The sequence below is a fragment of the Melozone crissalis genome, unplaced genomic scaffold, assembly GCF_028551555.1.
Source record: "Melozone crissalis strain CALT ecotype California unplaced genomic scaffold, PUWL_Pcris_2 ptg000004l_1, whole genome shotgun sequence".
In the NCBI taxonomy this organism is placed as follows: domain Eukaryota; kingdom Metazoa; phylum Chordata; class Aves; order Passeriformes; family Passerellidae; genus Melozone; species Melozone crissalis.
In genome coordinates, this window is record NW_026535782.1 from 41,434,860 (window position 1) to 41,455,760 (window position 20,901).

General features: G+C 40.2%; 1 protein-coding gene across 5 annotated transcripts in view; it reads right to left on the minus strand.

Moving 5' to 3' along the window:
- Positions 1-8,231: 8,231 nt before the first annotated feature.
- TNRC6B (trinucleotide repeat containing adaptor 6B) overlaps positions 8,232-20,901 on the minus strand; it is a 119,323-nt gene continuing 106,653 nt past the window's right edge. For all 5 annotated transcript variants that reach the window (XM_054276132.1, XM_054276157.1, XM_054276149.1 and 2 more), the window contains 8 exons: positions 20,590-20,724; positions 20,252-20,428; positions 15,663-15,809; positions 15,323-15,418; positions 12,095-12,319; positions 11,542-11,612; positions 9,571-9,710; positions 8,232-9,076 (listed from right to left, as the gene is read on the minus strand). In XM_054276132.1, the coding sequence (XP_054132107.1) occupies positions 8,686-9,076; positions 9,571-9,710; positions 11,542-11,612; positions 12,095-12,319; positions 15,323-15,418; positions 15,663-15,809; positions 20,252-20,428; positions 20,590-20,724 (1,382 nt within the window). In that variant the 3' untranslated portion in view covers positions 8,232-8,685. The remainder of the gene's footprint in view (positions 9,077-9,570; positions 9,711-11,541; positions 11,613-12,094; positions 12,320-15,322; positions 15,419-15,662; positions 15,810-20,251; positions 20,429-20,589; positions 20,725-20,901) is intronic.

Below are 20,901 nucleotides of genomic sequence, written 5' to 3' on the forward strand. Positions count from 1 at the left end.
AACAGCTTTGAAGAAACAAAAAATTACTTCAGATTTTTTTCCTTTTAAACACTTCTACCTTACCATTTCAAAAACTTTTTTTTCTTCTTGTGTAATACCCTGTTCATTTAAATGGCAACGTTAAGTGTGCTGGAAGTTGAAGGGTTGAAAAAAAATTCCTGTTTCACTTATCAGGACACGGGCAGAGAGGGTAAAAGTGTGCCTGCACCCACTATTTAACAGAAGCTACAAAACATCATCTTCTCTACATGTATAAATTTGTCTCAAACATCACTGTGTTCAAATTCTCCAGTGCTTACAAAAAAACAAAGCCACACACATTCACACTCATGCACACAAACATAAAGAGAAGCCACATAATACATATACAAACTCAACCTGCAACGCAGACTAGCCTAAAACTATCAACAGCTTCTGTGTGCATCACATGACATCCCTTCACACCCCCCAATCTCTACCACATATGAATACGTATTGTGCAGTGTAGAGACCAGCCAATGATGCTGCTTGTCAAAAGGGACCAGTGGGCTGTAATCTCAATGTCTGACCTCTTGAAAGAATAAATTGACCCTTGTCTCCCCTCCAGCCCAAGCGGTCTCCTCAATTAGACAGTCACTATACTCACAAAGGCACATTCATAAATACCACATTTAACTTACTGCTTGTAAAAACATAGGAAGAAACGTTAAGCGCTTATATCCCGACCCATTCCTACTGACCCAGCAAGAAGTATCACAATAACATATCACTTGGTGAGACCTTACTCCACCTTTAGAAGGTACATATTAAAGAAGTCTTCAAACACCTCTTTTAAATTTTTTTGCATAAATGAATGCTTTTTTTGTTTGTTTTTGGCTTACATATTTTGGAATACAGCACACTCACTATAAAGCTCTGTTGTAAGGCTACCCCCTAAAGTAAGGCTGTTCTACCTTGGCTTGCATTTTCACTTCATTTTGCTTCTTTTCCACATGTCCCCAAAACAAAACAAAAAAACCCACACAGCGCCTTATATAGAAAGGGTAAGCCAGATCTGGCAGGGAGAGGGAGGGGAAAGAAAGCACATAATATCATAACCATGTCACTAAAATAGCTATCCTAACAAGCTGTGCAACCTCAACAAAAATTGATGAAGAAAATGATCACTTATGGTTGGTTGTGTTTCATCTGAAACAGGAGGAGCTTCCACCTTGTCTCAATTAATAAAAAAAAACATTAAAAAATGAGGAAGTTAGTTCTGTGAAGGTAACAACACACACTAACAGCCAAAAAGAGGCATTTAATGCTCAAGGAAACATTGCTCGCTGAACACAGCCTCCTTGTACTGCGCACTCCAGTCTCTTCCCCTCTGCCCATCACAACTCAAGAATGTTTGCTGCTAAAATACTTCAATACTTAACGCTGGCTGGCACAGTGCATTCTTCCCTTTTTTTTGTTCTTTTTCCCTGGAGTGCTCTGTATTACTTTACAGAAAGGCTGTCAGAATCGAGTCAAAAAACTCCCTTTTCTCATTACAAAGTTTACAGGAACCCTAACACTGCTGAATGTCACCAGTCCCAACTATCACACAAACAGGGCAAAAATGGCTCTTTTGCAGAGGGCACTTGATTTGCTAGAAGCTTGCTAGGACTCTGGGAGACTTCTAGAGAAAAGCTTTCCTGCATAGCTTGATGAAAAGCAACGCGTGGGCAAACTGTTGATGCAAACAGATGTTGTCTGCTGCGCGCTACAGATGAAACTGCATCTATTGTGGCCTGACAAGTTTTAAAAGTAGGCTCCAACCCACCAGGAGCTGTGGCGCTTTTTGTAGCACAGATGAAACCTTAAATCACTTTTCATACAAGGATCAGCAGCTACAGTTACTACATCACAAAGTTTAAGGTCACGTAACACCACAAAATAGAGCACTATAATTTTAAACAGGACCCTGACTCAATTTTGACAGCAATGTAGACAGACCCTTAAAAAGTCTACTGTAGGCAAAGCTCTGCTTGGTGAGTCACCACAAAATGGACCTGTTTCTATTATCCACTGTAAGGGAACTTTGGTAAAATTCAGCAACACTGGTATTTACAGTGATGGGATACTTATGCAGAACGTTGTGAAGGACATGGACTAGGCACGGCTGCTAAAAATCTCCAGTATGGCTCCTGTCATTTAGTCCAACCAACAGGTCTACTACAGCCTAACAGTTGCTTTGTGGTTTAGGTTTGGATGTGAATTCAGGACAACAGGGAGTACCAACTCTGTCTACATTGGGAAACTTCACATATTTCTCCCCATTACTGTTACCATCCTTCTGCCACAGGTGGAAGTCTAGTACTGGAGATAAAGGGGAAGAAAGTTTGTGTTTTAGATATCTGTGTTTTGATCACAGTGGGAATGACCATATGATCTAACAGTATCAGTTCCTAAAACTGCAAAGCAGTGGCAAATAAACAACAGAACTGAAATGACATTGTGTGCAAAATCAGTTTAGACAAACCAACGGATTCTGTGTATGCTGCTTCAGATTCAGGACCAAAGTTGCACATCAACAGCATTTGTTTATTGGTTTTTTAAAAATTAATTTCAATGTAGTTGTCTTGGTATTACTTTCCTGCCCATAAAGCATGCATGCATATTTACAATTCAGAAAGCTGCTTCCGTTAAGGGAACTTTACATCTTTAGAAAAAAACCCCTACCTTCTACTCAATCAGGACTATTACCCTGAGATGTTAACCAGCCTCCACAAAACCTGCATTTCAATCCATTTGAGAACCTAGACACTAAGGTCACATGATTTACAGTGAAGGCATTATATGCAATACACACTGGAAACACAACAGGTCCTCATCTGCTATGTTAACCCTGATCCAGCTCATTTCATTGACCAGGCTTTTCAAATTTGGGTACCTCAGATATACAAACAGTGCTCCTCTTAAAAGTCAATAGGAAAACAATATGCACAGACAAAATAAGAAACTTCAGAGCTACATCTTAATAATGAAGCAAAAAACGCAACCTAACCAAAATTTCCCCCCAAAATACTACAGTACTATTTGGATGCACTATTAGGACACAGTGGAAGATGTGGCAGCATTTTTAAGAAGAAAAAAATAGGGCAAAAGTTCTAAGGAATAAATGGCTAGAAATTTCATGGTAAAAAAGAAAAAGAGGCCAACTTAATATAAACTTTTAATTGTTATTTAATTTTTGAGATGGTTATCCCACCCAGTTTTTTGAAAACAACCTGTTTATATTGCAGAGGCAAAAACATACTTGGCTTAACATCCTTACTCATTACAAAAGCCACTTAATGTGAAGCACAATTAAAAAAAAATATGTAAGAAAAACCTGACACCTTATGATTGTAAAAAAACCCCAAACCAACAAAAACCCGACTCTCAAGACTGCTAGGCAAATGTCCAGGTAGAAACGTAAAAACACTGGAAAAAGATGGCAAGTATTCCAAAGCAAATGTCAGAAGTCTAAACACAGGTTTCTGAGCTGTACCACACTCCGTTTTGCTTACTAGACTCTGTTGTCACTGCTAAGACAAAATCCTCAATTAGAGCAAAGAATTACCAAACAGATTAAAAGCTCTCAGCTTGATAGACACCGCAAAGTAGGGTAAGCAAAGTGGCGGGATTTTTATCTGGAAAGAGATGCCCTTAGTCTATTCCAAGCTGTGCTTTCCCCAGCCTCTTCTCCCTACCTTGCCAACATGCTTAAACAAGATGCTGCCAATGACTCTGTCCTGGGAACAGTTTTGTAAAAGCCCAGAAATACCCTAACATCAATTCCTGCTGACTTTTCACTATTAGGAGCTCAAATGGCAGCAGAATTTTTACAACATTAAGCAACGGGTGTCCCCAGCAGTTGAGTCTGGTTAGCACAATTCTCAGACACCACCTGCAATGGTTGAGAGTGCTCTAAGCCACACAGATCTGTCAACTGTAGCTGGAATATAGATTAATGTTACTTTGACAATGTAGGGAAACTGTCACTGAGGAGACAGTCACTAACACTTACAGGATGCACATTCAGGAGATGAGGAGCAGACTGCTGTGCTACAATAGGTTTGGACCCAGCAGACTGCTGAAACTTACAGACTGTCAACCCTTCAGCAGTCAGTCACAATCCACTTCCAAGTGAATATCAAGTCTGTCAGCCTTTTTGACTAAATGCTATGGTTTCCTCTCTATTAGGACACTGCTGATTTGATAAAACACAGCTTCTGGCAAAGCACTCAAATTCTCTCATTAAAAAAACCAATAAAATAAAATAAAATAAAATAGAATCCTAAACTTTCTAAGTAAACCCTCCTTCTACTGGCCCACAACAGGATTTTTGAAGCACATTATCATTACTACTGATGCATTATTTTCAATAGACTCACATGCACACGCAGCACAACATGAAAACACTGGGCAGCTGCTATGAGAAAGACAGAATTTGGCATCTGATTTCTTTTATTAACAATAATAACAACAACTTAACTACTATTAAGTAACTCATTGCACGACTTGCTCACACGGGCATGCTCTTCTTCCCTTACGAATGGGCACATCTATTTCCATGAAGTGGCTACACTGCCTCACCTTGCCTCGTCTTCCCTCCCCTCCCCTACTGTAGGGCATGTGGGTGCATGTAACAAGGCACTAGCGCGGTTTTTGTGGTTTGAGCCGAGCCGTTTCAGGCCGAGTAAGCCCCTGACCCCTAGAGCTGGGAGGCAGAAGTTGGCCATCCCAACACCGAACTTTTAAGTTCAAGACTGTAAGCCCTGACAGCCAGCAGCAACAGGGTGAACAGAGGAGTTTAACAGCTATTTCCCTCATATAAAAAGAAACAGAAAGACTGGGAGGTGGGGTGGGTGAAGAAAAGCAAGCAGCAAATCTCCAAGTGGGGAATAAACTGACCGAGTAGCTGAAAACAGGGAAGTTGATTTCCAATGTACATTTTTGTGGAGTTTTTCCATATTTTTTTTTTTCTGTACTGAAAAAGGCAGGTTAATAGAACTACTTCATTACTGAGTAATCCGTCAGCACTGGTTTACTTTAGCACTGCTCAGAAGTGGTTCAAAGAAGCACCATTGTGTATTTCCTGCTAGTCGTCCTAAATCGAGGATTCTTTCAGTTAAAATCTACTGCATTTTAATAAGGTTTATACTTTCACTCTGCTTCAAAAAGGTGCTTGGAAGAATATTTTTATTTAGTTTTCAATCGAGAGGGGATAGTAGGTTTCCATTCACACACTTCTCTTCTCCATGCAACTGCACACGTCTGCATGAGTAACAAAGCACAATAAATGATAACCCTTCTCCCACAAATTGTTTAAGATTGCAATGAATTCCTGTTGCTGATATTGAGAAGCTTTCTTAATGTATCTTAATTTAGAAAGTCTTGAAAATTCTTGATCCCTCGCTTGACAGTAACATTTGGAGATTTTTTTCTTTTTTTCTTTTTATTTTTTTTTTAGCATTTTTATTTTAAAGTAAAAACTTTCAAACATTTTGAAGATTCAGGAACTTGTAAAAGTTTATCAACAAGAAACAGCCATCTATCTAGGATAAGGTTAAATAAACCATCTTCAAAAAACTGGCTTCCTACCCTAGAATTCCTGAGAATGCTTGCAAATTTAAAGCAGGAAAATAAAATGTTAAAATAAAAACAAAAACACTGTTAAATGCTCCCAGAGTTAGTCTTCATCTAAAATATATATATGCACTTTTTGGTCTTTTTTTTTTTTTTTGTACATTTTAATTTTTTCCCTTTAAGCTTACAATGGAAGAACAATTTAGCTTTTCTTTTTAAATATTTCAAATCCCTCATTATGTCTTGTAAACAAGAGGGGCTCTAGCACCCGGCTTTCACCGTAGTATCGCAATGAAGTCAACTAGCCCAAAGTGCAGGAAAAGGGACCTTAGGGCAGGTTGGGAGAGAGAAGTGAGGGTGGAACACAGCAATGAACCAGCATGTATAGCGGATCATGTGACACAACAGATACTGGCTTGCTCAGGCCAAAGGTGCTTCACTAGGAAGTACTGCTGGCATGGGACTTTTAAGAACCTGCTCTGCGTGTCTGAGCATGCTTGGTCTTTGAGCAGAAACAGATGCCTGAACGCAAGGGTTACTAGCCAGCTAGCAGGAGCTGAAAGAGAGCATTTTGTTTCTTTGTGCATGGTGGGATAGATGGAGGAGACATGATAGGAAAGTATTTTCCAAAGGGGCTAGAGTATGCTGCATACTCCAGTTTACTAAACAAATACAAACCTACTCATACTTTTTTATCACATAACGCTTTGCATACAAATCTACAGGCATGTGTATATGCAGCATTTCCCTCAGTCAGTCTTCATTGTGACATTGGGGCTTACATAGAAAGGGCAAATAAAATTAAACAGCCATGTAATTCCCTAGCCCTTCCCTCCCACCCCCAGCACACAGGCATACACACACACACGCGCGCACCAACCTCCCCCCATGACTTGCATCTGTTTTTGCTTCTGCCCACCAAACCCATGAGTTAAATGCATTAGACATGGTCACATCCTTCAATGAAAAGGCTGAAGAAACAGACTCCCCTATCTGCCCCCCTCGGCCAGGTGATAAAGCACTGCTCCCTCTGAGGGCTGGAATGGACAGGTATGTGCTGGTACAGAAGGTCGGCACTTTGTCAGACAGTGTAACAGCTGGACAATGCTGCATGGAAGTCCTAGCACTTATGGAAAAAGTACCGGCATCTCTCTTCCCTCTTCCCCCGGCCCCATCCCCACAAAAAACTTCTTGCTTTGTGTCAGGGGATGTTCCTTCAAGTCTGCTACAACTCTTTTCACAACAACAGGTCTTAAAAGTTTTGTTCCCAGCGCACACATGCACGCACACACTGGCTATCACTGTGGATTATAGGTCACCCCTATCCTGCCCAGAGTATTACTACACTGATGCTAAAAAAACCCCAAACCTTTCCTTAAATACAGAAATTAAAAAGCAACAGTACAGAAAAAAGTAAAAACAAAAAACAAAAAGGTGCAATACTTCTTTTAAAAAAAAAGTCTTTGCTAGTTATATACCTCCCTAAGCAAAACCACGTACACAGGAAAAAACACAACACAGAGAAACAAAAGGAAACCTTTGAAGTACACACTGGTTTAAGAACATTCGTAAGTAAACGTTTCTGTCAGTGATGGTCTGGCGCTGTAATGACACCAAGGCCTGGCACAGGTAACGCTCACCATGAAGGACGCAGGAAGGAGTTGGCTGCATGTGCTTTCAGGAGATGAGGCAGGCTGGCTGGCACTTTGCTGACACCATTTAGCTTTTTGTCAGTTTTAATAGAAGCAGTAAATCAACTAAAAGGCTAATTTGGTTGGGCTGGATTTTCAAGCTTTTGATGGATTCCTCCAGAATGAGTACAGGTGCTTATTTAAGTTTGGGGGAGAAAAGAAACACTCTTTTTTAAAAGGTACTGAAGCTTGCAAGAGAATGAAAAAGAACATTTGTCTATATGCACAAAAAATGGCAATGTCTTCCTTTCCTCCTCTTTTCCCCTTGTTGGAAGAAATAAATGGCTTGCATTACATAACAAACACTCTAGGGTTCATTCAGTACAAAAACCCCACATGCAGACATAAATAAAGATACTGTTTACTCAAAGACAACATAGTTTCCCCTCTCACCAAATCCTCTGGATATGGCAGTGTTCTGCTCTACCACAGGGTTAGAACAAGGGCTAGGAAGCAACTATCCACTCTGTATGATCTGCAGATTTGAGATAGCACCCTGCTAAACGAATTTAAAAAAACCTACTGACAAATTTTAATCCAGCCCAACTGGATTCCGCTTCAGCCACAGGGACTCCACCATGCCTGTCTTGCTTTCAGAATCAAGACATGCAGATGGCCAGCCAGCCCGTAGACCATCAGCAATGCAGCGTTTCAAGATTATATATATAGAGAAAAAAATGCACACACACAAACATGTGCACACGCACTCACACAGAAACAAGCACACGTGGGCAGTTACATGTGCCAGAACACACTGGTACTTATCAACCAGCCAATCACAAAGTGTTGGTTTTTTTGTTTTGTTTGTTTTTTCTGTTTTTTTTTTTTTTTTTTTTGTGGGTTTTTAATTTTTAAATTTTTTTTCTAGGTTTTTTTTTTTGTCTTTATTTTTGTTTTTAAAGTGAGGCTCCGTCAAGTCTTTCCCTCCTCCCCTTATTCTTTTGAACCCCTCCCCAACCCCAACCCAACATGGTAGACCTAAGGACGGAAACACACCCAGTGCAAACAAAGTTAAAAAGCTATTTTTTCAGTATATATGTTTCTTAGCAACAACTTCCGTATAACATGAAAAAGTGAAAAACTAGAAACTAATTTTTTTAATTTTTTCTGTTTAAATTTAAATGGTATGTGTACTTGCTTCACATTGTCTTTCTAAGTTGGCGTTCACGATTCAAGTATTTCAAGAGTGATATGTTCTCTTTTTGGATTCATATTCCAAACGAAAAAACTGAAGTTATATAAGGGAGGCAACTATGTGCTCAGACAGTCTGTCAATGACCCACCTTTTTTTCTTTCTCCGTTTTCTTTTTTCCTTTTATAAATGTATTTATTGCAAGTTGAAAAAAACGAAAAAGGTCAAGTTAGTGCTGCTGCTGTTCCAAAAAAGGTCACGAGGTCAGAGTTGAAAGTTCTAAGTTCAGATTGAATCCGACCCTCCTCCCAGAAGGTCTCCAGGTAGTAAGGGAGCAGGGCTGCCCATTCGGTGTGGATCCTCTACGCTCGGGACCCCCCACAAGCTTGAAGAATAGTTTGGGGGCCCCCACAATGAAGCGCCAGTGAGATCACCCCCACTGCTGCCGCCGCCGCCACCACTGCTCCACTGCCCAAGCCCTGTTGACCCACCAAAGAGATTCAAAGCAGGTCCAACTGGATCTGTCTGGTTCTGTCCTGTCTCCAGGGATTGCCAGCCCGCTGCGGGTGCACTCGGGGTTGCTGCAGGTGTAGGGGGCTGAGCTTGTGCCAAAAAGCGACTAACCTCTTCATCTGTGGCAAACTCAGCCAGGATGGTAGTGTTTCCCAACACACACCTACACGGCAAGGGACACATAAGAAAAAAAATAGTTAGAGCCAAAAGGGCAAGGGATTCAGACAGCACAGGAACAACACTAATAGGTGTCCAAAGCAAAGGAGGCATCAGCTACATTGCTACAATGGAGCGGACATGGAAAACTTTAGCTGTTTTCGACAGTGAAATTCACTCAAAACAAAAGAACTTCCATTTTATATGGGGAAAACACAAAAAACACCCCAACCCCCTTGCCCCCACATTCAGTTGTCCCTGAATGAAATCTTAATAAATTTAAACTAAGGTTCTGAACGTTAACACCAAGAGCAATAGAAGTGCCTATACCATGAAGGTAAATTGGCACATATGCCACCTTCTAAACAAAACAGATGAAGAACAGGTTAAAAGCCTTTGGAATTCAGGAGGTTAGTAAAATTCAAAAATTTTCACTGAGTTTAGGGGCTTACACCACCGACCCCACACCCTCAAAGATTTTTGTCTCAAAACCTTGCTTACATGTGCAGTGCAGTCTGGGCCTTGGCCGCCTCCTGTTTGGTGTTATATCGGATGAGGGCGGTGCCCTGGGTCAGGTTCAGATGGAATGTCAGCAGTGGGCCATGCTGCATGCAGATCGTCCTCAAGGTTGACCCATCAATCTGAGGAAGAACAGCCAGGATGAAACAGATGTTTGTAATTATTTCTCCAAACATATTTTAATCCTGACTTCGTCACAGTAATTGAAAAATATGCTGCTCTCAGAAAGAAAAACAGATGAAAGCAGTGGGAAGAAAGCAAAGGTGACAGAAGTTGATTTTCAAACAGGAACTGGTATATGTTGACTTCTCACCATTACATTGATTTTGCTTTAGTATGGAATAATCTAAATTATCTTTCCTGTTCATTTACAGCTTGAGTCCAGTCTTCCCTCTTTCACTGAGTGTCTTACACTGTCACTATCCTTATGTCGACAGTCTTTCTAGTAATTATACACAACTTGTACTTCTCACCATCTTCAGTCATCAAAATTTCTACTAAAGGAACCAGAATGCCTTAGTCTTCAGCCCTCTGATTTCAACAGAATGTATATAAACTACTTGTTAAAAGGTTTTTGCAAAACTGGAAATATCTCTACAATGAAATTTTTTAAAATTTATTTTGATTCTTCTTTGTCTTTGTGGTTTATGAAACAGTGACAGAAAGAGTCAGTGATTTTGCTGCCAAACCCACCAATGTTCATTCCATCTGAACTAACCTTTTCACAGCAGTTGTTGCCTATATTCCTTCTGCAGCAGTAACAGCTTGTTACTTACCTCCAGTAACAGCTGCTCTCCCAGGTGTCCTGTACAGACAGATTCCATTCCTGGTGTGCCACAGGGACATGGGCATACGAATGGGATCCGTATGTGCAACTACTTAAGGAAGTGCTACTTCCTTCCTTCTTTCCCCCCTATTTTATAATACAGCTTCAAATGAGGGAAAAGGAAGTTGTGTGGTGGTATGGTCAAGGTTAAAGCAGAGAACCTTGAAATGAACATCTTGTTCTTTCCAAGCCTAACCATTCTATGAGTCTATGAATCCATCTGAACCTTTACACTTCTCTCTCTAGTGTACTGATCCACAATAAAGAGAGAATCCATAATGAGACAGTTACGATCTGTTTCTCTTTCCTACTAACTTAAACGCCTCCAAAATATATTCTTATTCCACTAAATAATTCCTAAAGCAGCATTGAAGTATTTTACACAAGCCACACTTAGAACTGTGCTTTTTCTTCACATCAAGGTAAACAGTCTTTTTTACAGAAGGAGCACAGCTCGCCATTCTGGGTGATCTGCTGGAGACCTCAGCTTTTCCTTTCACATCAACCTTTTTTTGCAGACTGTAGAAACATGGTAAATTATCTGGCTGAAGAAGAGACTCTCTGTCTAGACTTCAGGTTACTGCTGATAATCATATAAGCTGTTCCTAGGCCTTGAATACTAATTGTGAATGCTGAAACCAAGATCTCCACAGAATTCATTCAGAATGGCAGCAAGCTCTGAGAATACTTGCAGAAATAACCTAACTAGACTGGTTTTGCCAGGAGTGCTGGAAAAATTCTGTGGTTTCACTATGGAAACACTAAAGCAAAAACTGGCAGTTACATTAAATTTCTTATTGACAACATCCCAAAGAACAGCTATAAACCATTTCATATTATAGTCATGAAATTCACCCTCACTTCTATGAAAAATCTTTCTGTTCAATTATTCTAACTCTTCAGTAAAGAAATGTTTTAACAGTCACATAGCAAAACCTGAACATCATAAAACTAGCTGAAGAGATTACAATAGAAAAACCAGTCAGACTGCAGCTTGGTTTAGTAGAAATATGTTACATATGTTGACAAATTGGATTTTGTCAGATTTTTTTCAAAAAGAAACAACTGAATAATTCACAAATCCTTGCTAAAGCAAACAAATCCCCAGAAACAACCACAGAAAATACCTGTGGAGTGAGATTGTGAAGAACCAGCCAGTAGCTAGGACGAACTGAGCCACCATCACTCCAAGTAGATGCTGCAAATTATAAGACAGAGCAATCAAGACAAATTTGATACAAAGAAAAATCATCTTTCTTTACAGTTAGGTCTTTCAGAAAAAATTACCATTACCAGCCTTGTTAAAACATGAAAGTCTAATCTTCAGTCCTGAAAATAAAATCACATCTTTGCTCGCAGTTCACATCAAGATTAATTTTACTAGAGTATATATCCTTGAGGAGTTTCTCACACACAGCAAGGATCTAGTCTGGAAAGGCCCTAAGTAGCAGGTATTCTCTTTTGGCAGTTCTCAGCCCTTCCTCACACATTCCCTGCAGCAGGACCTGGGATCCCAGCCCCCACCACCCCGATTACGGACAGCAAATTTCCATTTCAAGAAGGAACTCTCTTTTTTCCTATTACCAGACAACTGCAACTTTCCTTCCTCCACATCACTGGTGCTGTGAAACATACATTGCTCAGGTCTGAACAGTGGTGCTGCAGTTGATTTGTTCTCACCAGAGCCAAGCCTTGAGTCCTGTGCCCCCCAGCCCCTGACCGATCGGGGTGCTGTGCTGTTCCATGGAGATGATGGTTTGGGGTTGGTCAGGCCAGGAGGTGGGCGGGGCAGCCCTGTAGTGTTCCTTGAGGAAATATGGTTTTTCCACATCTTGTTGGAGAGATGAGTGGGATTGTGTCCTATGGGATCTGGGGACCACGTTGATTTGTAATCACTGAATTTTGCTAGAAAATTAAAGAAATTGTATATATTAGAGAAACTTGTGAGATTAAGTACCTGTCCTATCACACTAAGTCTTTTGACTGCATTTTTATTGGAGACAAGCATGAAACACAGGATCATACAACAGTTAATTTATCATACCAAAACCATACTTTACTTAGCCCATGTAAGTAAATATTTGCTTATTTTGCATATGCTGATTTAAAAAAAGTAATATACCAGGATCATTTATGATAATGTAGCTGATTGCAGAATGTTACATCATTAATTAGATGAACTGCATTTTTTATGTCCACACTACATTTAATCTGAGAATTTCTTAAAATTTTGGCACTACCAACCTTTAATGAAATGGAACCTTCTTAATTTAAAAAATCAGCAGAGCACTGAAAGGCGTGTTCACCATTCTTGGTCTACTAAGCTAATGTTGCCTCCTAAAGATGTCCTCCCTACAAGACCAAAGCTTTCTTGAGAGCCACAAAGCTCCCACAATGTTGACACAGCAGTAATGCATAAAGAAGGCTGCTTAGCTGTGTGATGGCTGGACTTCATAACAATCTTGATAGTGCTCTTTTTTTTACTAGAAGGCAGGTGCCTTAGTAAAAGACTTATAGTGGATATCCTTCACACATTTCAAGAACTCTTTATAAAGAAACACAATAAAAGAGAAAAATAAAAACACTCCCCAAAACACCACTATTGGTCATGAATATTTGCGAGCTCTGCCTAAACCAGTTTTTAAAATAAGGCAGACTGCAAATTCTCCCACAACTTCTGACACCAAGGGACATTTCAAAAGTCATAATTCCTTGAAAATTCCTCATTGTTCTGCACTGAGAACCAGCCAACACAGACATGGGGTGGGGAAAGGCTGTGTATCTTAACCATAATGTGTGCAAATACGTGCATTTAACTTCAGTCACCAGCAGACAGTGATGAATGTAATTTGAAATTAAATGAAATAACAGATTTATGATATGCCAGGGCAGCATGAAATAACCCATCTGGAAACCAAGATAATAAAACTTTCAGCATGTATAAGCATGCTTCAATTTACAGCTAGATCTCTGTATTTCCATGACACAGCGATGGTCAGTACCACCTTTGGTGGTCAAGCACTAACCTTTGAAAGTGCTTTAAAATCTGCTTTCACTGGACTCTGCTTTACAGATAGGTGAATTCTAAATTCTCAGTTCAGATGATTGGCTCTCTGACTGTAAAACACTTGTGTCCAGCAGACAGAAAGAAATTGCTATGTGGCAGTGGTCTCATTTCCTCAATTTGACCACGACTTCAATATTTTTACCTCTTCAGTCTGTCTTATGTGCTAGACAAAAATTAAGCAAAGGCAAGAAGTTGCTACATGCCACTCCTTTCCACAGGCTGTAACAGAGGAACCTTCTGTGTCACCAGAATGCTGCATAGAGTGCTTCAAACCAAAATCAGCTCACAAATCGGTGGCAGGAACTCAGTTTTTCTCAAGGACTAAACAGCACTTTCAACACATTTGGTGAAGATGCTGAGGTAACTCCTGAACACAGCTTTCATTCAGTACGATGAAAAAAACCTGAAGTTCGAGCCAGATGTAGCTCTCAGCTCTGTTCATCACCCCTGCTATTTATACACAATTCTTCATTTTTAAGTAATTGTCAAGACAATGATGTCTTCAAGAAAAAATTCTGACATTTGCAAGAAGCTTAAAATCCAAATGGTTCATCTGGAGCAAGTATTTCCAGCACTTTACTGCAAAGTGTGTGCACAAACAGTTTTTTACCAGAAAGCTGTAGAGACCTTCTTATGAAGCATCTGAGACATATATTAAAGTTTATATATACAGGCCAACCATTAAAAGCAAGAGGACCAAATATCTTCTCTGTCCAGAATTCAGGGAATGATGAGTGCTATAAAAGACAAGGCAAAAACATTCCCTTCACAGCACTCTCATGTCCTAAAGTTAAAGTAAATAAAATCACTCACCTTTACTAATACATACATAAGCAGGTAATATTTTAAAAGTTTGACTTGTCAACAGATTGTACATGTACTGTTTTTATCTTTCCTTTTGCATCTGCTGTTTCCCACTACTCATTCTTTAACTTGCATAATATGCTGGTTTTGGCTGGGGTAGAGTCAATTATCTTCACAGTACTTAGTATGGGGCTGTGTTTTGGATTTGTGCTGGGAATGATGTCTTAGGTTTTAGCTTTTATATTTTTCAGATTCTGTACTGCTTTAATATGTAGTTCTGAGCTTCATATTAAGGGATGCTAAGTTCTCTTCACAGAGTAACTAGAAAAAAACAATTCCTTTCCTAGCTTGAGACCAAAGACAATTGACCCAAATTTCAGGCCAAGAGCATAAACAACATGGACTGAAGAGAGAAGAACAAGAAGGATGGGACTTCACAACCTAAAGCTATAATTGGACAATTAACTCCAACATGCAAATGGACCAGAACTCATTAAAGTGTGAGACCTCGTGACTGGTCATCCATTTTTGTGACCATTTTGGGTTCATCTTGGGTGTAACCCTGGCTGGGCTCTTGTACTGCCCAAGGTGTAGCCACTGAGACCTTTTAATAAATACCTACTTTATTCTTTAACTCTGCCTAGCCTCTGTTTTAGGTCAGCCTTCACAAGGTATCACAAACAGCATGGATAAATACAGATGATTTAGTTATGTTGCTGAGGAGTGCTTACACAGCATAAAGGCTTCTTCTGTTCCTCACATCCTCCCATCAGCAGGAGGGATGAGGGTGCACAAGAAGTTGTGAGGAAATGCAGCCAGGACAGCTGACCCCAGCTGTGCAAAGGGATATTCCATACTATATGGAGCAATGCTCAGCATATAAAGGGTGGGGGGAAGAGGAAGGAGGGGGTTCTATTCAGTGTTTGTCTTCCCCAGTCACTGTTACACACAATGGACTAAATACTCCCAGTGGAACAACAATGAACTAGTGCTAAATGAAAAATGCTTTGTCTGGTTAAGTTTCAAAGCCTGCATACCTGAAGTGCTATGAACGTTGGTGAAGGAATTGTCAGAGGCACTGTAGGGCCAGGCACCAGGTGAAGGCAGCGAGGTGTTGAGGGAAGAATTAGACCCTGTCAAAGAGAAAAGGAGAAAGAGGAGACCAAGTTCAGAGATTTCTGTAACACCATTAAACCTCCAGAGAGCCACGACTGTAGCAATGCCAAGCTTTCAGGTGCCCCCAGCCACAGTGCAAAGGCAGGCAGCTTCCTTCTCCTTCTCAGACAAATGCAACAGACTGTTTGCCTGCAACGAGCACACGATCCTGAGTTATCACAGTGACTGTGATCAGCACAGAGCAGATGTGCACTGTTTTACCTGTGGTGTTGTCCCGCAGAAGTTGGTGGTCAGTATCTACAATGGGAGATGTGGCTGTCCCCCCCAGCACACTTCCAGGGGTCACATAGGGGTCAGATTCAGGGTCAATGTTTTGTATACCTTTCCATGGCACTCCTGGTTGGAACTCTGAGACAAGAGAGAAAAATGAATTAGATGCAATCAGGGAAATGTTATTTACTAGAAGTAATTTTCAGGATGGCAAACAACTGTCTTCTACACCATTCCTTAGGAGCAAAAAAAAAGACCACACGTTAGAATCGTAATCTATTTCACAGTTCCTCCCACAGCACTAGCTCTGGCTTCATATGAATACAAGTCTACACTACAAAAAAAGTTGTACAAGGGCATCCAGTATCCCTTTAAGTGCTTCTGCTTTGCTACATTCAGATGAGGTTTCAATAGTTTCAGTAAATTCCATATAAGATGTGTAAGATTAGATTATGTACACATACTTGGTTGTGTGTGCAGAAGCCTTTCTCCAGGAAAGGCTACCTACTTTAGGAGTTTGGAAATACATTTGACACATCCCACTGTATGTACACACACACTCTATACATTACCTATCAATACTGAAATGAGATGCCTTGTGGTAAAAGTAATGTATATACTCATTGCCATTCTTCATGCTTCACAATGAGATGGGATATACTTATCATGCTTTAGTTTGAACTATAGCTCTACATGCCAGAATTTTAAGACAAGAGGATGAATTATATTAAATATGAACACTCCAAGACTCCAACTACTGTAAGAAAGATCAGTAACTTGGCTCCTTCAATGAATACAGTGCTGTGGTCAGGTCTGGAAGCAGTGGTGCAAAAGTAAAACTGACAAACACAAGAACAAGTCAAGAATCTTCATATACTATGTGACAATTTGTCTAAGTGTGAGAAGAGTGCAAAGGTGGCAGATTCATCCCTTGCAGATACAAGTCTAGGCTACAGAATTCCTGAATTTTGGAAACAATTAATAATAGATTATTTGAGTGTAATTAAAGATTCATTATTAAAAGTGGGATCCAAGATGCACTCTCTAGAACGAAGCAAGGTAGGATGAATCTGACATGGAAGGGTTCATTTCAGTCACCTTTGCAATGAAGAATTATAGTCAAGACTATGACTTTCACAGACAAATGCAGAAGAAAATGTGATACTACTGGTTCAAATTATTGTCACAGCAAGGGCAGTATTAGACTGTGATAATGTACAGGAGAATCTGAGAGAAGACAAAACAAATACCCCACTGGGTCAGAACTATGGTCCATCTAGTCCAGTGTTTTCTAACAGCAGTAGGAGAAATACCATTAAGGAACAGAACACAAACCTGGCCACTATCTGTGGACTATTGGCCTCACTCTCCCAGTATCCACAGCTGTCCTAACTTAGATGGCAGAAATACCCTCTTATCTGCTAGCACCAGCTTGTGAAATTATTTTTCCATCATTTTATCCAATCACTGTTTCAACTGGCCAGTATCATCTGTCTCAAGAAGCTGTGAAAGCAACATAACCTGCAAGTTCACCACTCCTGATGGAAAAAAAGCTCCCATCTCTTTAAAATTGACATCCTGTTAATTCTAGCATTTGCACTCATTGCAGGAGTCATGAACTACAATTCTGCATTTATCTTGCTCGCTGCCTTCATGATTTTACAAACATCAGTTACATCTCCCAGTCTTTACTAACTCAACAAAATAATCCAGGTATCAACACTTTATCAGCAATCAGCACTGCATCATGCAAGGACTCTGCTCAGCTACTACCAAAGTACTGCCATACCCTGCCTGACAAGCAGGATCTCCCTTTTGTTAAGGAAAAAGCAATACAGCTCCTGGGTCTACTCAAAATATCTTCTCTGTTCTGAGACAAAGAATCCATGACCATAGGTTAGAACCTGGAAATTAGAACTTGTTTAGAGAAAAAAACAAAAGGAAGTCCAAGTCTTCTATTTGCAAAGATTCTGAGAATTTTTGAGACTGAAAATTAAGTGCACAGAAAGCTCTAATCAAAAGGTTAATGACTACACAAACAAGGCTCCAAGGATCAGGGGTATTATTCTTTATGAACACATTCACTCATCAATGTAATCCTGGTCTGGAAAAGCATTTCCTTGAACTACAGCATACTGACAATTTGCAAACTCTCCTTTGGGGCTGATAGTCGTTATCATGCACATTCACCAACTCTTGTCTACAAACGTGCTCTTTTACTTCTAGGCAGTAGAGACAACATGAAATGCATTTTTCCACTGGTATTTGAAAGGTCCTTTCAAAAAGCTCAAACGTAAGATTACTGTGAAAACCATGAGAGACACATCCAGGCCAGTTTGCTTGAAGTTTGACTGATCTTGAATGGGAAATTTACAGTCTAAGTATGACCCAAGTATGCAAGTCTGTGCAGCATAACCAAACGACATAGCTCTCACCAATGCAGCAAAACTTACTCTCACCTCCAGCTGTGATATCAGTTTGATTGGGCACCACCTCATTTCTCTTTGTGCTGAACAATACTGCTCTCTTGAATGGCAGAATTTCTGCAGCAGATGGCATTTAGGAGGAAAATGTGAAAGGTGTAGTCAGGGTGAATGCTGAGCTCCCACTGTTTTCATTCAAAGGAAAAATGCACCTATTTCAAGAGGTTTTCTCTTCTAAACTCATTTTTGTTAACAACTTTTTTTCCAGCAGTGGGAGAAAGAATTCTATCTCCATGCCAGGAACTGACAGTGGACCTCATCTACAAGCCTGTAGAGAAGAACCTAGAGTAAAAGCTATTTTAGGTCTTCATTCTTCATCAGGGTGTTGATAAGGTAGATCTCAATTTCAGTTCTCCTTGACAATGAAGTCCACAAGTTAGACTATGAGACTGCTCATGTGGCTGATGGTCATGGAACAGTAACTTGTCCCAGCAGCCAATGGATCTCATAAGAGTGGAACAGCAATAACTGAGTAAATGCCACCTGCCAAAACTGGGGATCTGTTCCATGAGGGCTGCAAGCATAGTCTTGGGCTACTCTCACAAGAAACAACGGATGGTACTGAGGATCTCAGTGAAATTTTATGTTCAGAATTTGTGAGCTTCACTTATCCTCTCACTGTGGTGAGGCAGTCAGCAACAAAAAAATTTACTTATGACTGACAATGGGACTACAGATATCACTAGGGAAGGTCTACAATATCAACAAGGGGCAAAGAGTAGCTATCAAGCTTTTACACTTTTTTTAGCTTTTTATTGTAACAGTTTTGGAACCAAGAACCTTGCCAAAGCCAGCGGCTGCTCCAAAACTTGCAAACATGGCAGAGCTGACCCTCAAGTGTCTCTTGTAGCATTTCAAGCAGTACTGTCCTAGTATAATACAGGGGAATGGTGGCTGAGTTCAGTAACAATAAGTCTGTGAGTGAAGACTGATAGAAGATTACATTTTGGGAGTTTCTGGCATTATGAACAGCAACTTCAGTCCAAAAAGCTCCATACCTAACAACCAGGCTGACAAAGGTGCAACACAAATATACCTGTACAGAATGCAGTTAGCAGTATGAAAGTTTGTGAATGTGCAGATTTTTTTGAGAGAACTAATTCTTTAGCTCTGTTAGCTCATCAGAAGATGTTTTCTTTCTGGAGTTAGACACTGACGGCTTCCCTCAAAAATTTTCAACTACATTTTCCAGATTTCCTGCAGATGTGTCTGTCACATAGATTCCTAGGCTTTCTGATGCAAGGTCTGTGCTACTGCTTTACCCAAGAGATGTACCTGGACTTTTACTTTTTTGTACTTGAGTTAGTAATGTTCTCATGGAATGCAACTGTTTTCCAGACAAGAGAAAAATCACAGCAACCACTATTTGCTGAACAGCACCAGTGATTAATCTGTGCAACTTCAAGGACACCACTCTAGTTAAATGAATGTTTTATATAGAAAATTATGTGTATATTCAAATATACATGTACTTTGCCTAGAGAGTTTTCTAGCAGAAACATAAAATTTTGCCAGTGAAACTACAAAACTTTAAAAATGTGCCATCCCAAAAGCAAGAGACTTCTACCCCAGTCACAAGATTCCTGAGCATAACTGAAGTGCTGCAACCCTTTATGGGACATGAACAAAGGTGAACCACAAGAGTGTGGTGTTCCCACGACCACAAAAAAAGCCCTACTTCACATATTTTTCTTTGATTCCACCCTATCAATAATTTTTACATTGTGTCAGTCTACCACAGCATGAATAAGGAATCAGTACAAAAGAAGGGAGATGTTGGTGTGTATTCTATGAACATATGTTTTCATTAAATTTTCTGTAAATGTAAAGTCACACAATCACAGAAGATAGGAGTTCACCGAACAAAAACCAAACACTACTCAGGCAATTCAGCAGTTAGTTCATATTTAGCCCAGCATTTTTTACTGGAAATTCAACATTTATGTTCTACTTTAATGTGGAAGAAATTCCAAAAGCAAGAGAAGGCCAAGCCACCCAAGTATTTTCATTGCAATGGTTACTTAAGTAAGTATGCTGAGGAAAGGTCCAGCATATCTATCCCAAAGCAAGGACACAACCCCTGCCCTTATGTAATACCTGGAGGCCAGCTGGCATTGCTGGATTTGCTTCCGATCTTGTTTGTTGGTGGAGATTTGGCAGGTAACCAACTATCACCAGCAGGGCCTGCGTGGCTGCTGAGCGGGTCGCCCTGGATTATGTCAAACTGGTTGTAGGGCGATCCTCCACGAGCCTTTCCAGGGGGCACTATTGCACCTGCAGCATTAAAAACACACATTTACACCTGGGAAAGGCTGCGATCTTCAGGAGCATGATGTATTCATACAAAAATATTTAAGATGCGTGCTGGTGAGGCAAAACAGTTTCATCTCAACTATTTCACCTCTGGGGAGATGATACGACAAGGGCATTCTCACCATTTTTGTGCATATTGGCATCTTGTGAAGCCACAGAGGGCAGCCCTTCCATCATAGTCCACTGCTTAAAGCGGGATTCTGTTCCAGCCTCTTTCCCTCCCACCATGCCATAATCCATGCCACTTGAGCCAAAGCCTGTGAAACAAACAAACAAACAAAACTCAATTGTCATCTTCTGTTCAGTTTTTAAGCATTTTTAAATGGGGAGTCATTGCAATCATAACAAAAAGGTGGGAAAAAGAAATCAACCACAGCAAAAGGTATGTTCAAGGGGCAACTTCTAAATAAGTGTGTTATGTCAATATGCCATGA